General features: G+C 47.4%; 1 protein-coding gene across 5 annotated transcripts in view; it reads right to left on the bottom strand.

The window, feature by feature from the left end:
- The window catches only part of Tenm4 (teneurin transmembrane protein 4), a 362,508-nt gene that overhangs the window by 42,844 nt on the left and 306,467 nt on the right, over window positions 1–13,197 (bottom strand). For 4 of the 5 annotated variants that reach the window (XM_038313737.1, XM_038313739.1, XM_038313740.1 and 1 more), the window contains 3 exons: window positions 12,584–12,727; window positions 8,082–8,331; window positions 5,840–5,860 (listed from right to left, as the gene is read on the bottom strand). In XM_038313737.1, coding sequence (XP_038169665.1) covers window positions 5,840–5,860; window positions 8,082–8,331; window positions 12,584–12,727 — 415 coding nt within the window. The remainder of the gene's footprint in view (window positions 1–5,839; window positions 5,861–8,081; window positions 8,332–12,583; window positions 12,728–13,197) is intronic. The other variant, XM_038313735.1, reaches the window with a different exon arrangement.

Genomic DNA, 13,197 nt, shown 5'->3' with positions numbered 1-13,197 from the left:
GGATAAAACCTAGGGCTTTGTGCGAGCACTCTCCCAAATGAACTACCTCCCTAGCTCCACATTTCTTCCTCACGCCAGCCAGCACTGGTACCTACACCGTGTCTGTGACTCCCACCGGGCCTTCCCTGAGACTGCAGCCCCAGCAGCCTGTGAAGCAGAGCTAGGGAGCTGATCACATGTGTGCAGGGCTAGCTTTGGACTGCACAGAAACTCTGTGTAGGGTTGACTTGAGCTAGCATTCTTGCTGACAGGCTTGGCAGGCCAAGTTAGGCAGAGGCATACCTCCTCTATCAGTAGAATGCCCTGCCAAGAGTCAGCCTTGAGTACACAGATGTGCTACTGTAGGTCAAAGGCTACGATTAGGTTGTGCTTTGTCTTCTGATAAAGTGTTTTTACACATTATATAACGGCAAAAGTTATTCCCATAACAACAGGCTTCTTGTTTAGATTAACTAGGGCACAAAGCTCTTGAAATAATTTGTAACAAAGTTGTTAGTTTCTGTAACTATTTCAAGCATTATGGGAACCTAGCCTGGATTGTGATTTGAGTATTATAAAAGGGCACTGGCTTGGCAATAAAGGATGCAGTTGTGTCTCCTACTCTGCATCCCCCGTGTCCTGATCTCTGTGACACTACCAGGGTCATCCATAACCGAGGTAGTTGGGGGAGGGTCCCCAACTCACATGGATTGGGATGTGTCTGACACGGAAGAACAAGGACCTGTCCTAGCCTCTGTGCCTGCATTTAACACACGTGGCCTCACTCCCGCCCCCATAACTATCCCATTATGTAGGGACTGGACCAGGACCTCAAACTGCGGAGTGAATTTCCATCTTTACCTGCCTGGCTCCACAATCCTGTGCTTTCTCCTTTCCCATGTGGCTGCTGCGGTTCCCGAGCGCATCAGTCCTGCACCCTAAGAGTCCGAGGATCTGCTGCGAGCCATCCAGTCCTCAAAAGCATGGGGTGGGAGAAAGCTCACCCCACCACCTGTGCTCCGTTCCTGGACCCTCACTTCTCTGTGAGAGCACACTGCAGTCTCATGTTTCCACTTCTAGTGTCTGTAGTGCTTTTACAGGCTCTTCTCTGCTGAGCTAGCTGTCTGTCTGTCTCCTCAATAAAACCTTGAACTTGGGACTGGAGAAATGATTCAGCAGTTAAGGACACTGGCTGATCTTCCAGAGGACCTGAGTTCAGTTCCCAGCATTCACGTGGTGGCTCACAGCCATCTGTAACTGCAGTCCTGTTGTATCTAGAGCTCTCTCTAACCTCCAAAATCATTTGATATACAGACATATGCAGGCAAAAATCCATACATAAAAGCCACCGCCACCGCCACTGCCACCACCTTCTTGAACTCCTGTGGGATAGGCACTGATTTAAAGTCCTATAATGATTCTGAATGTACAGATTCAGGGTAATTGTTCTGGACAGTTCTGCTGAATTTATGTGTGAATGAATGAATGAATGAATGAATGAATGACTTTAGCCTCATTGCTGGAGTATTCTCAGGAAACATTCATTGCTAGTGATCTTAGATTGACGGTCCTATACAGCAGAATCACCTATTAGAAGTAGCCTGAACCAAAGTGGCTGAAGGGCTGGGCTCTGCCTGTAGGGTCTCTTTGGTTGAGCCCTAGGCACAGTCAGACTTGGGAACAAGCAGAGCTTCTCAAACTGCAGTGTGTTTAGGAAGATGTTACTAAAATACAGATCTCAGTTCCATAGTGCAGAACTTGCATTTCTGACAGTTCCTGAGCACACCGGTGCTGCATTCTAACGGCCTTGAGATCTGCTCCAAGCCATGCAAGCCTTGAAGGCACGTGCTGGGAGACTGTCTCACAGCAGAGGACCCAGGCCCGGGTCCATGGACAGGCTCTGCAGACTGTGTCTAACCCAATTTTGATGTCCAGGACCCTGAGCAGGGCCAGACACAGAGCTGGATCGCAGCCCTGCTCCATAGCTGGCTACAGGGAACTCCAAGGTCTCACACTATCTTCTAGCTTCGGGAACATAACCTTGGCTATGTTAGCATTCCTGAAGTCAGTGAGTTGAAGTCAAACTCCCCTCTACCCTCTTTGGGAAGAAGTAGGGAAGTTCTTGGTAGAGATTGGGAAGTTGGGAGTCTCTTGTGACCAAAGATACCTTGTCCCTACTTCTGAGGTAGAAAAATGTCCTTTGGTCCCAGAGTAAAATGTCCTAGAAAAAGGAAGCCTTATTTTTTTTTTTTTTTTTTTTTTGGTTTTTTGAGACAGGGTTTCTCTGTGGCTTTGGAGCCTGTCCTGGAGCTAGCTCTTGTAGACCAGGCTGGTCTCGAACTCACAGAGATCTGCCTGCCTCTGCCTCCCGAGTGCTGGGATTAAAGGCGTGCGCCACCACCGCCTGGCTAAAAGGGAGCCTTATTAAACCACTATGGATGCAGCCCTGAAAGAAACTAGTTTGCTTTTTACCACAGTAGGCAGATGTGAGTGCTTGAGCCAGACAGGCAACAGTTCAAACACTGACCTTTGCTTGGGTAGACTGCATTGCCACTCTTGGACTCTGTGTTTATATCTGAGAAATGGGGGAGATCAATCCACTTCCAAGGATTATTAGAATTACATGAAGAATATAAACCTCCCCATATAGTGTCTGTTATGATAAAAACTGAGATGGTTAATAAATGGCGCTGTTTGTTTTTTGTCTTTGAGATGGGGGTCATATATTTCGGGGGACCTAGAACCCACTGTGTAGCCAAGAATGGTCTTAAACTTCTGGTCTTTCTTCCGTCTCCCAAGGGCTGGGGTTAGAGGCCTAGATCACCATGCTAGTTTCTGTGAGGCTAGGGATCGAACCCAGGAATTCAAGAAATACTAACCAAGTGCTCTACTATCTAAGTTATGTCCCCAGCCCCAAATGGCAGCTTTTAAGAAAATCTGGTAACGCTGAGAAGTCTCTAGACTATTTGTGTTGGTAAATAATAGAGAAGCTATGTCTTCTTGACATAAAGCTGTCCTGTCGATCTATTTTCCACGACATTTAGGGGCTCCTTTGTGTTAGTACTCTATGCGTAGCTTGGTTTGAGGGAGGTTATATTTATGCGTACTTCTAAGAACAGACTTCCAACAGTTCTCCTGACTCTGGGGAAGAAATCATGGAAGAGATAAGGATGTGAATTTCCTGAATACATCCACAGCACGGATGCTGAGGGGGCTATGGCTACTGGGAATGTCCACAACAGCAGGGGGCATGAGGCTAAAAGACAGAGAAAAGTCTATCCTGGGGGTATACACCCACGGGCCAAGGTTCCCTCGGAGCCAAATGCTGCTACTGGGAGAAACGGAAGCAGCGATGAAGAAGATAAACTTGTACAACTTCTTTAATCTATCCAACATCCAGTAGAGAAAACCAGAATGATGCTTCATTTGTATTTTAATAAGTGAAGCTTGCCTGAAGTTCAGAGAGTAGAACAGCCGCATTGACCAGTCTTACAGGCCAGGCAGTGGTGGCGCACACCTTTAATCCCAGCCCTAGAGAGGACTATAAAACGGGAGGAGACAGCCCTCAGACACAGTCTCATTCTGAGATTCCTAGAGGCAGGATGGCCATTTCAGACTGAGGAAGAGGTAAGAGCAAGTGGCTGGCTGTTTTGCTTTTCTGACCTTCAGGTTGAACCCCAATTTCTGTCTCTGGGTTTTTAATTAATCAAGCCACAGGGAACACCGAGGCTCAGAGAGAAGAAGGGATTTGCTAATAGTGAGATACCAGTCCAAAAAAAAAAAATCACAGTTGGAACCCAGGTTTCTTTATTATCTTAGGAAAGTGGCTGGCAGTGGGCGAGCCTCCTTTCTACTCTGGTTTCACTGTGGTTCACTACGGAGACAGATTTTTCTCACTTGAGAAAACAACGGGTAGAAAGAAGACAGGCCCTGTTTTTGACTCCGTATCATGGCTACACCAAAAATCACTGAAGGAGCTGGAGAGATGTCTCAGGAGTTAAGAACACTTTCTGCTTTCCTAGAGGACCCAGGTGCAGTTCACAGCACCCACATGGCAGCTCACAGCTGTCTGTAACTCCGGGATTCTACACCCTTGCACAGACATACATATAGGCAAAATACCAATGCACATTCATAAAAAAAAAATCACTGAACGTCAGAAGTACGCACGCCCATACATATATGTGTGTGGGTTACACCCACACACAGAGACAATCACAACTTTTCCAACTGATAGGTGACGTGAACAGAAACCAGAAAGGCTGGCTGATCAGTGAATGCCACATAACACAAGGCTTCTCAGCTGAGTCTGCCAGTACCACAGGCATGTCCCAGAGATATGTCACCATGGACTGAGTGGTTCAACGTTAAATGCCAGGTTTTAACATAAGATACACATGAAGAGTACCTCTGCAATATAGAAACTGAGAGGACAGATCAATGAGCAGTTCAGTATCATCCATTCGAAGCTCACTGGACATTGGCTTCAGTGTGAACACAGGCTACTTCTGCACTGGGAAGGGCATGTTTCCCACTGCTGACAGTGTGAACCAGGAAAGAGCTATGTTTCCACGGTTACTCTGGCTGCCATGACTTAAGGGTTTAAGGTTTGACCACGGTTGTTGTTCTTAGCTTTTACTTTTGGTTCCGATTTCTGCTTAATTTATCTTCTTATATGTGTCCTTGGTTGTAAGAGGACTAATTTCCTTTATGGGGAACAATGGAGACATCTTATCATCATGATTATCTTAATTATGGTAAATTGTAGTATGCTAATTACAGAGCCAGTGTATAGAGACTGTAACAGTTATTAAAACCACTAGTAACATTTTTCCATAGTAATTTCTGGAACTTCTTTCTGGGCCTGAAAATGCTGAGTAGTTTGAAGAGTTCCTTTTTTGTTCCCTAGAATAATTTTTAATAACCGTAAGATAAAAATAATGAGAGATGAAGCAATTACTTCAGGGTCATATTACCAGGAAATGTCACTAACCTTGCCGGTAAACTGGCTATAATCACAGATGTTGACCTCACAGGGTGGCTCAGATATAAGATGGTATCCATGCGCATTGTCTAACTCTCTGCTATGTAGTAAATAATCTATACATATGAATTATTACTTAAAATAATATATGCACATCACACATTCCTACTCACATATAGTTATATAGAGAGGTAAATTTAATAATGACTGGTAGTTCAGGCTTTGTCTGTCTCATCATTCTCCCAAAGAGCCTTCTTTTATCCCAACCTAGGACCATCCTATGCACCATCAGAGTCTTATGTAGACACCTGAGAGTCTCCCCTGAGGCTGCGGAAAATATAGCTGTGTTTGCTCATGGTCAGCAATCAAATCTACACACGGACACAGTTATGTTTGAGGACTGTCCTCTGCATGAAGTCACTGTGATGTCCTGCCTGGAAGAGCCTCTGGAAGGGGTCGCTGGCATTGCCAGTGCTCTAACTCTGCAGTCTAGAATCTGTCTGTTTTCATAATCTTCCCCTCCGTAAGATAGTCTTGGCACTTCCCACCACGGTCATTGAACTCAATAGAGGATGTGCTATTCTAAGGACTGTTCAGGCTGTGGCTCTCAAGTTCTTCCCCATTACGCCAGTCTCTCACATCTACAGACTACGGGGACCTCACTTTGCCACAGGTTTAAGGAGTTCAGATCTTCGCCCACCTACCCCACCATGATTAGTGGGGTGCTGTGGTTGCAACCGATTATCCCCTATCAGCTTCTAACCACACAGGGTTCCTTTGCCCTTGAGCCGCCTGGGATTGACAAGCGGGGCTTACCATACAGCATGCAACAGCAAGACAGGGGAGAGGCAGGAAATTCTCCACTGGTTGGCTTACCTATGTCTGAAATCTTTATTTCTGACAGAAGACAAGAGAGCAGGGAATAGAAGAGAGAAGGAGGTGTTAGCAGCAGGGTTAGACGCATTATTAACAGCTGAAAACTTGATAGCAATGCTACTGTACAACACGGTAATAAATAAAGACTTAGCGGCCATGACACTGATACATTTTATGTTGGATACTCTGTCAGTGAGATCACTTACAAACAGCTACACATCTCAGAAGGGCCCTGGCTTCACCGGCATCCTACTGCTGGCTTTGGGAAGAACATAGGCCTGTTACAGTGTTGCTGCCTTAGCAGGCGATCAGACCACATAGGGGCAGTGGATTCTATTCCCTGACAGACATACACCCAGAGATACACAGGCTTGCTGCTCCAGGTCTGTGCAAGGTATGCTTTCCTATGGAAGTTTTAGAAACGTGGTGAGCCTACTCAAAATATGGCATGGGGTTGGAGAATGAGTTCAGTTAGGTAGGCCGTGAACCAGAGAAAAGGGCCATCAGGAAAAGACTGGAGGAAGATGCTTGGATGACCCCATACTGAGTTTCCTTTCCTAATCTCACTTATTCCTTCTTTTCCCTCTTGCAGTCTCGCGAGATCGTCAGCAGTGGTGGGAAGGAGGGAGGGAAAACAGGTAGTCTTGTTTGGAGGATATGAAAATGGGAGGCCTCCTTTTACATGTGAGCTGCGGAATGAGATTTATTTGGCAGGGAAGAGCTTTATAAGATGGAGCACCTCACATTGTACCAGGTGACCACTCTTCGGTGGGGCAGGGCTGGGTAGTGGTCTCCTAGGCTTGGGTGTACCATTTTAGATGTTGGACTTTGGATACACACTTTAAATCTCCCGTGTCTGCTTTTTCTTAATTGCCAAAGGGTTGATAATAGTTCGTACTTTCCAGAACTCCTGCACTGGTGACCAGTGGGACTCTGTCTGTCCGTCCGTACTCTTTAGAGGACGCACTCCTGTCTCAGGCATGCTTTGCTCATGTGGTTCCAAACCAGGATAACGTGGATTTTTTTTTTTTTTTTGCCCCAAGATAGCTGTGAAAAACAAACTTCCCGCAATTTCTTTTGGAATTGAGAGTGGACTCCCCTGTCTCTGAAGTGTGGCTTCTCTCTAATGGTGGAGCCCACCCTGGAGCAGGGCTGTGGTTCCAAAGAGACCTGGTTTATGGATGTTGTGGGATATTTGATCACACTGTGAACCCTGAGTTTGCATTTGTATTAATTAAATAAAATCAACCTTAGTTCGGGGGTGGGGGGACAGAGACAGCAACTAGTTGACTGTAATTAGGCAGAGAATCTGGAGGAACCAGGAATACGGATAAAGAGATTCAGAGGAAAGAGTAGGGCGGGGCCACGGAGTTTTGTGCTTCTTTTTGGTTTGGGGTGAGTAAAGAGGTTCTTCTCTTGCTGGGTCCCTGGCCAAAAGGAAGGCCAGCTGGTTGCTTCTCAGCCCCTCCCATCTAGCAGGCTTTCACCCCCACATCTGACTTACAAGTCCTTGTTGGCAAATAGAACAAAAGAGATTTAGTTTAAACCTACATATCTCGGCCAGGGCCAAGCTGAGGCAGCGGGACCAGAAGTCCCTGCAGGCTGCGGCCTGGGTGGCCAGAAGGCCACTGACTGTGGAGAGCCATGGGGCTGCAGATGGTAATTAAAATATTAGCAGACTCCTGTGTAGCCGCTGAGCCGACAGAAAGGTATCATAGGGACTTGGGAAAAACGCAGAGTCGAGCTGTCTCCAGCTGGACGTAGGGTCTCAGCGCTCCATCACTCGTGGTCAGGGCTGAGAGTCTGGGGGCTCTGCTGCCCCTAAAGAGCAGACAGGCCCAGCCTGCATCAGCCCTGGCCGGACAGAGCTAACGGCTTCTGAGGAACACTCAGGGACCAGGACCAAATGTGGTGACATCTGCTTCCTGTGTGTCCTTGGTTCTTAGAAGAAGACTCTTGTAACCCATTCTATCAGGTAAGCGCAGAACGAGGGTACAGTGGCTCCAAGGGAACTAACTTTCGGCTGTCAGCAGCCTTCCACGTCATCTGGATGTGAAGGACAACTCACCATATCTTTATCTCAGAGCACAGGGGAGACAGCACCTGACAGAGCTGGGAAGTGAAAAGTCCCCGGAGCCCATAGGTGTGGCTCTGTCATGGCCTCCTTCTCTGGTCCCCATAGGGAAGGCTGTTGGGCCTCATGATGGCAAAGGAATCCCAGGGAAGGAATCCCCTTCCATACCTCATCTCCAGGATGTTGGTGACATTTCCGGAAGGGAAGATCCTGCGGATGTAATTGAAGTCTCCCACATAGAGACTCCCGTCAGAGCCGCAGGCGAGGGCCACGGGGGCCAGGAGCTTGTTGCCGTCAGCAAGACCATTGCAGCTGGGGCAGGAGATGCTCCTCCTGCGCCCATTGCCCATGACGCTGCCGATGACCGGCGGCTGCTGGGACACGAACTGGTTCTCTCCGTTCCCTTTGTGTAGGATGCCTGGGACAAGGAAAGGAGGCCAGCATCAGTGAGGGGCCAGGGACTGGGTCCCTCTTCCTCGGGCTGTCAATGTTATCGTGACATCTGTGAAGTATAGGAGCGAGGCCTTGTCCAGGTTTGTCTTACCATAGTGAAACCCAGGGGGAGCTGAAAGGCTCCACGGTTTACCTACCGGATTCTCACCGTAGCCTTATGAGGCTGTACTGTTACCATTGCCGTGATGGATGGAACAGACCAGTAATTTAGCCAAGACCCCACGGACAAGAAGTGGGCAGGCCCAGAATCAATCAATCTCTCTCTCTCTCTCTCTCTCTCTCTCTCTCTCTCTCTCTCTCTCTCTCTCTCTCTCTCTCTCTCTCTCTCTCTCTCTCTCTCTGTGTGTGTGTGTGTGTGTATGTGTGTGTGTATGTATGTGTATGTGAATGTGTGTGTGTGTGTGTGCGTGCATGTGCATGAGTACATGTGTAGATATGTGTGCAGGTGTATGCAGGTGCATTTGGAGACCACAGAACAAATTCTGCTACCCTTCCTCAGGTGCTACCCTCCTGGTAATTTTGGTGCAGGGCCTCTCATGTCCTAGAACTTGTCAAGTAGACTAGGCAGGTGAGGGATCCCCAGCGAGCCCATCTCCTCCTCTCTAGGGTTTGAATGGCAAGCATATCCTATCATGCCCAGCATTTTAAAAGATAGACTTTCTGTGTATGAGTGTTTGGCCTACACGTATGTACATGTACCACATGTGTGCCTGGTGCCTGAAGAGGCCAGAAGAGGGCATTGGGTTCCCCGGAACTGAAGTTACAGGTGGCTGTGAGCCATTGTGTGGTAAACTCAGGCCCTCTACAAAAGCATGTGCTCTGAATGGCTGAGCCAGCTTTCCAGTTCCCAGTCGTCTTCTGGCAGTTTGAACTTGGGTTCTGGGGATGGAACTCAGGTCCCTGTGCTTGCAAGACCAACACTTTCTTGACTGAAGAGCTATCTCTTCAGCCCCAGAACGCAGCTCTTGACCATTCCGGCTAACGCATCTCTCAGGCTCCATCCACATCTGCGTACTGCAGTTTCTCAGCTACACAGAGGCTCGCTTTTTTCTCTTTCCACCTATCTCGTTTCAAGTGTAGAGATTATGTCTGTCTCTGCCATTTCTGCATCCGAGGGGTTTACCAGAGTGAATACCAATAAATGTTTATAGAAATAAATGAGGGAAACACAGATTCTGCTCACCAACATGGACCCAGGTTTTTGCCTGGTTTTGCGGTTGGCAGGCTGATCCTAGACCTTGTAGAGATCTCCAGGGTCTTTGCTGCTCACCGTGCCCTGGGGCCTCAGTTTCCCCAAACAACCACGGGAAAGGACTGACTCCATGCCTATCTTCTTCCTCACGCATCCACACTGTGTCTTGAGTCTTAGCTATCCTTTTCCACCTGTGTATTACCACGGCCTCCGTGTTGGACCCTGCCTGTGCCACACCTGTGTCCATGCCATGGTGTCTGACTGGGGCTGGGATCCCACAGGTCCCAGGAATCTCCTTTCTCAGTGTGACCTCTAGCTTTGCCTCAACTGTGTCCTTTCTTGGATGGGTTTAAATTGTACATTAGTCTAACCCATTGCTTTTCCAAGTCCAAGTTTGTGCCTTTTTAGGATTTTAGAAAATCCTTTCTTGAGATTTGAAAGTGGCTTACATTTTCTTCTATCGGTTTTTAAAGTACTTTCACATTGGAATGTTTAACAACATTTAATTTTTTTTGTATGGAATGTGGGGTGGGAGGGTAGCCTGATTTTTCTATATACACTGCAGCCTTTTCTTCAGTATTAATTCTGAAGCCTGCCATCCAATGATAGATGATGCTGCCTCTATAGAATATGAAGTTTCTATTTATACACATGGTGTGTATGGCAGACCTTCCAACTATCCACTGACCTACTGTGGTGGTTTGAATAGGTGGCTCTCATAGACTCATGTGTTGGAACGCTTGACCTATATGGAGTGGCACTAAGAGGTGTGGCCTTGTGAGAGGAAGTAGGTCACTGTGTGTGGGAGGGGCTTTGAGGTTTCATATGCTCAAGCTATGCCCTAGTGTGGCACACAGTCTCCTTTTGCTACCTGTGGATCAGGAGGTAGAACTCTCAACTCTTTTGCCAATACCATGTCTACCCGCATGCTGCCATGCTTCCTGCCATGATGATAATGGACTAAACTTCTGAACCTGTAAGCCAGCCCCAATGAAAAGTTTTCCTTTGTAAGAGTTGCCGTGATCATGGTGTCTCTTCACAGAAATAAAACCTTAACGAAGACGCCCATCCACCCTTCCTTTCTTCTGTCACTAATGTAACCTCTGACATCTAACTGGGTACATGTCTGCCTGGAGCAGTCATGACCCCAGTCCTGGGGCAGCCACTGAGTCTTGACCAGTGGCACATGAGTGTGTATGCTGTGGGCATCGGCTGGACAGCATCCCTAAAATGGAAGGGCCCGGCTCCTGGTCCTTTTCTTCCTCCTTGCTGATGGGAGGGTGGATATTCGGGCTAAAGTAGTCAGCTTGGACTGTGACCTTGGTAAAGGACAGTGTGAACAAGGAGGGTTGAGGTGCCCAGGTTCCTGAGCCGGCAGCCCAGGATAACTGACCTCCGGGGGCTTGCAAGTTTAGCTTGGTTGCGGTTCTGTGCCTTTGGGATTTTGGATGCAGAGAGCCACACCTAGTTTTTGGCTTGTCCCATCTTTATACATGTACAACGTACTTTATCCCATTGGCTTCTCTATTGCCTTCTCTTTTTCCTAGTAGCCTTCACCCTCACTTTGTGCCTAAACAGATACCTGTCTGCTTTTACATCTTGTAACAGAGAGAGGAAAAAAACTAGATTTGTCACATGAGAAAAACAAGGTATTTGAATCTAGTTTATTTTACTTAACACTATTATCTTCGGTCCTATCCATTTCCCCGTAAATAACATAATTTTATTCTTTGTTGTGGCTAAGTAAGACTCCGTTATCTAAGACACATTTTCTTTAGTTATTCATCATTTGAGGGACTGGTTCCATAATGTGGCTATTGTGAACAGCATGGCAGTAACCATGATACTTAGGGATCTCGATGCTGGGGTGAATTACATTCTTTGGGGGTATCTACCCATTTGGTTGTTCTGATTTTAGCTGTTTGAGGGCCTTCCATACTGATTTCTATAGTGGTAATAATCACTTACATTCCTGCCAGTAGTGTAGAGAGGTTCCCTTTCCCGTGTCCTCTCTACTACTGTTATTTTCTTTTCTCGATTTTGTTTCAAGTTTTTAAAATGTAAGTATGTAGTGGATGTTGAGTCTATTCCCCCTTCTACTACGCACCCCGCCCCTGCCTGCCAGGTTGATCTTCTGGATGCTGGTCACTCTGGCTGGGGTGAGATGGACTTTGACTGTATTTGGATTTTCATGTGCTCATGGCCACGGATGTTAGCAGTTCTTTCTCTTATCTGCTGACCGTTTGCACTTCTCCTGTGAAACTGTTCTGTTCACCACGGGTATGTGGTGATCCTGGGTCAGTTCTGAACTCCCTGCTCTGCCCCGTGACTCTGTTTACCTGGTTCTCTGCCAGCACACAACACAGCTCCGGATTCTCATTTTCTGACTTCACTGCGTATCAAGCCCCTTCTCTTTCCTCTTATTTTAAAGACTCAGAGGGATGTGAATGTCTTTTATTCTACATTCTGATTTAGTTTTTCAAGTTCTCCCTCTTAAACCTGCCATTGGACTGACAAGCATTCCCTCTACTTTTAGAAGAGGCAGGAGATAGGCAATGTAGTCACCATGGCTCCTGTCAGTTCCCTCAAGGACACGTGTGACTGACATCTACCCTGGATCGAGCCTCAAGTCCTAATTTTCTGACCCTTGGTTCCAGATGCTTGTGCCTGAGCCTGGGAAGTTCTTCCTTTGCTCTCACTCTCAGCTCACATTACAATGGACCTTCTCTGCAAGCCCTCTTGCTCTGAACTCAGTGCCTTGGCTCCTGCCCTGCCCTCTTGGAGGATCTACTCCGTGACACCCTGGGCTAGTCCTAGATCCCCTGGGATGCTGCCCAGGGCTCCTCCCTTTGTTGCTGCTTTGATGGCAATGAAGTGCTTCTCCCATGCCTCGCCGGCATTTGCTGACAGCCTTCTGTATGATCACCTTGGTGCCCATGTTATTCACTGTATGCCTTTTTTTAGGCTCTGTGGGCTAGTGGAGAAGGTGCCGCCTCAGCTCAAGGACTCCCATGGTTCCACTCACCGCTCTGGATGTTCAGGGCGTGGTGCTTATCCAGGCTCCAGCCCCCCAGCTTGGAGGCATCGATCTCATAGCCCTGCAACACTGCCGTTCTTTTCTCCCATAGGATCAGATCTGGGCAGGATTCATATTCATAGCCCACGGAAACTGCAGGGACACAAGAGGAAAGGACAGGAGTGAGCAGAGCCTCCACCCTGACCCTCAGGCCGACAGGCAGGCAAGGCCTCTGGTTGTCTTTCATGGAGGAGGAAAGAGAAGGATCATGCTTTGACTTGGGTACTAGAACCATGTGACATTACCAACACAGTGATGCTGGCCCTTCAAACCAACTTTTAAAGAACAATCACACATTATTAAGAAGAGTTAAATGTGCCACACGCCTTCAAAGGATCCAAGTGAATTGATTCTGGGGAAACAATCCTTTAAAATATTTTGTATACGGTGTGGTGCTGTTCACATGTGTGTGAGTGTTGTATGCATGTGTAGGCATGTATACACACGTGTGTGGAGACCACCTGGCTTTTACGTGCATTTCGAGGATCCAAACTCTAGTTACCATGCTTCCCTTCCAAGTGTTTTTACTGTGGGCGCCATCTTCTCAGCCCAGATGTCATCTT

This window comes from Arvicola amphibius, chromosome 12 (assembly GCF_903992535.2).
Source record: "Arvicola amphibius chromosome 12, mArvAmp1.2, whole genome shotgun sequence".
Taxonomy (NCBI): Eukaryota; Metazoa; Chordata; class Mammalia; order Rodentia; family Cricetidae; genus Arvicola; species Arvicola amphibius.
The sequence above is the reverse complement of the archived record's forward strand: the minus strand, read 5'-3'. Positions and strand labels throughout refer to the sequence as shown.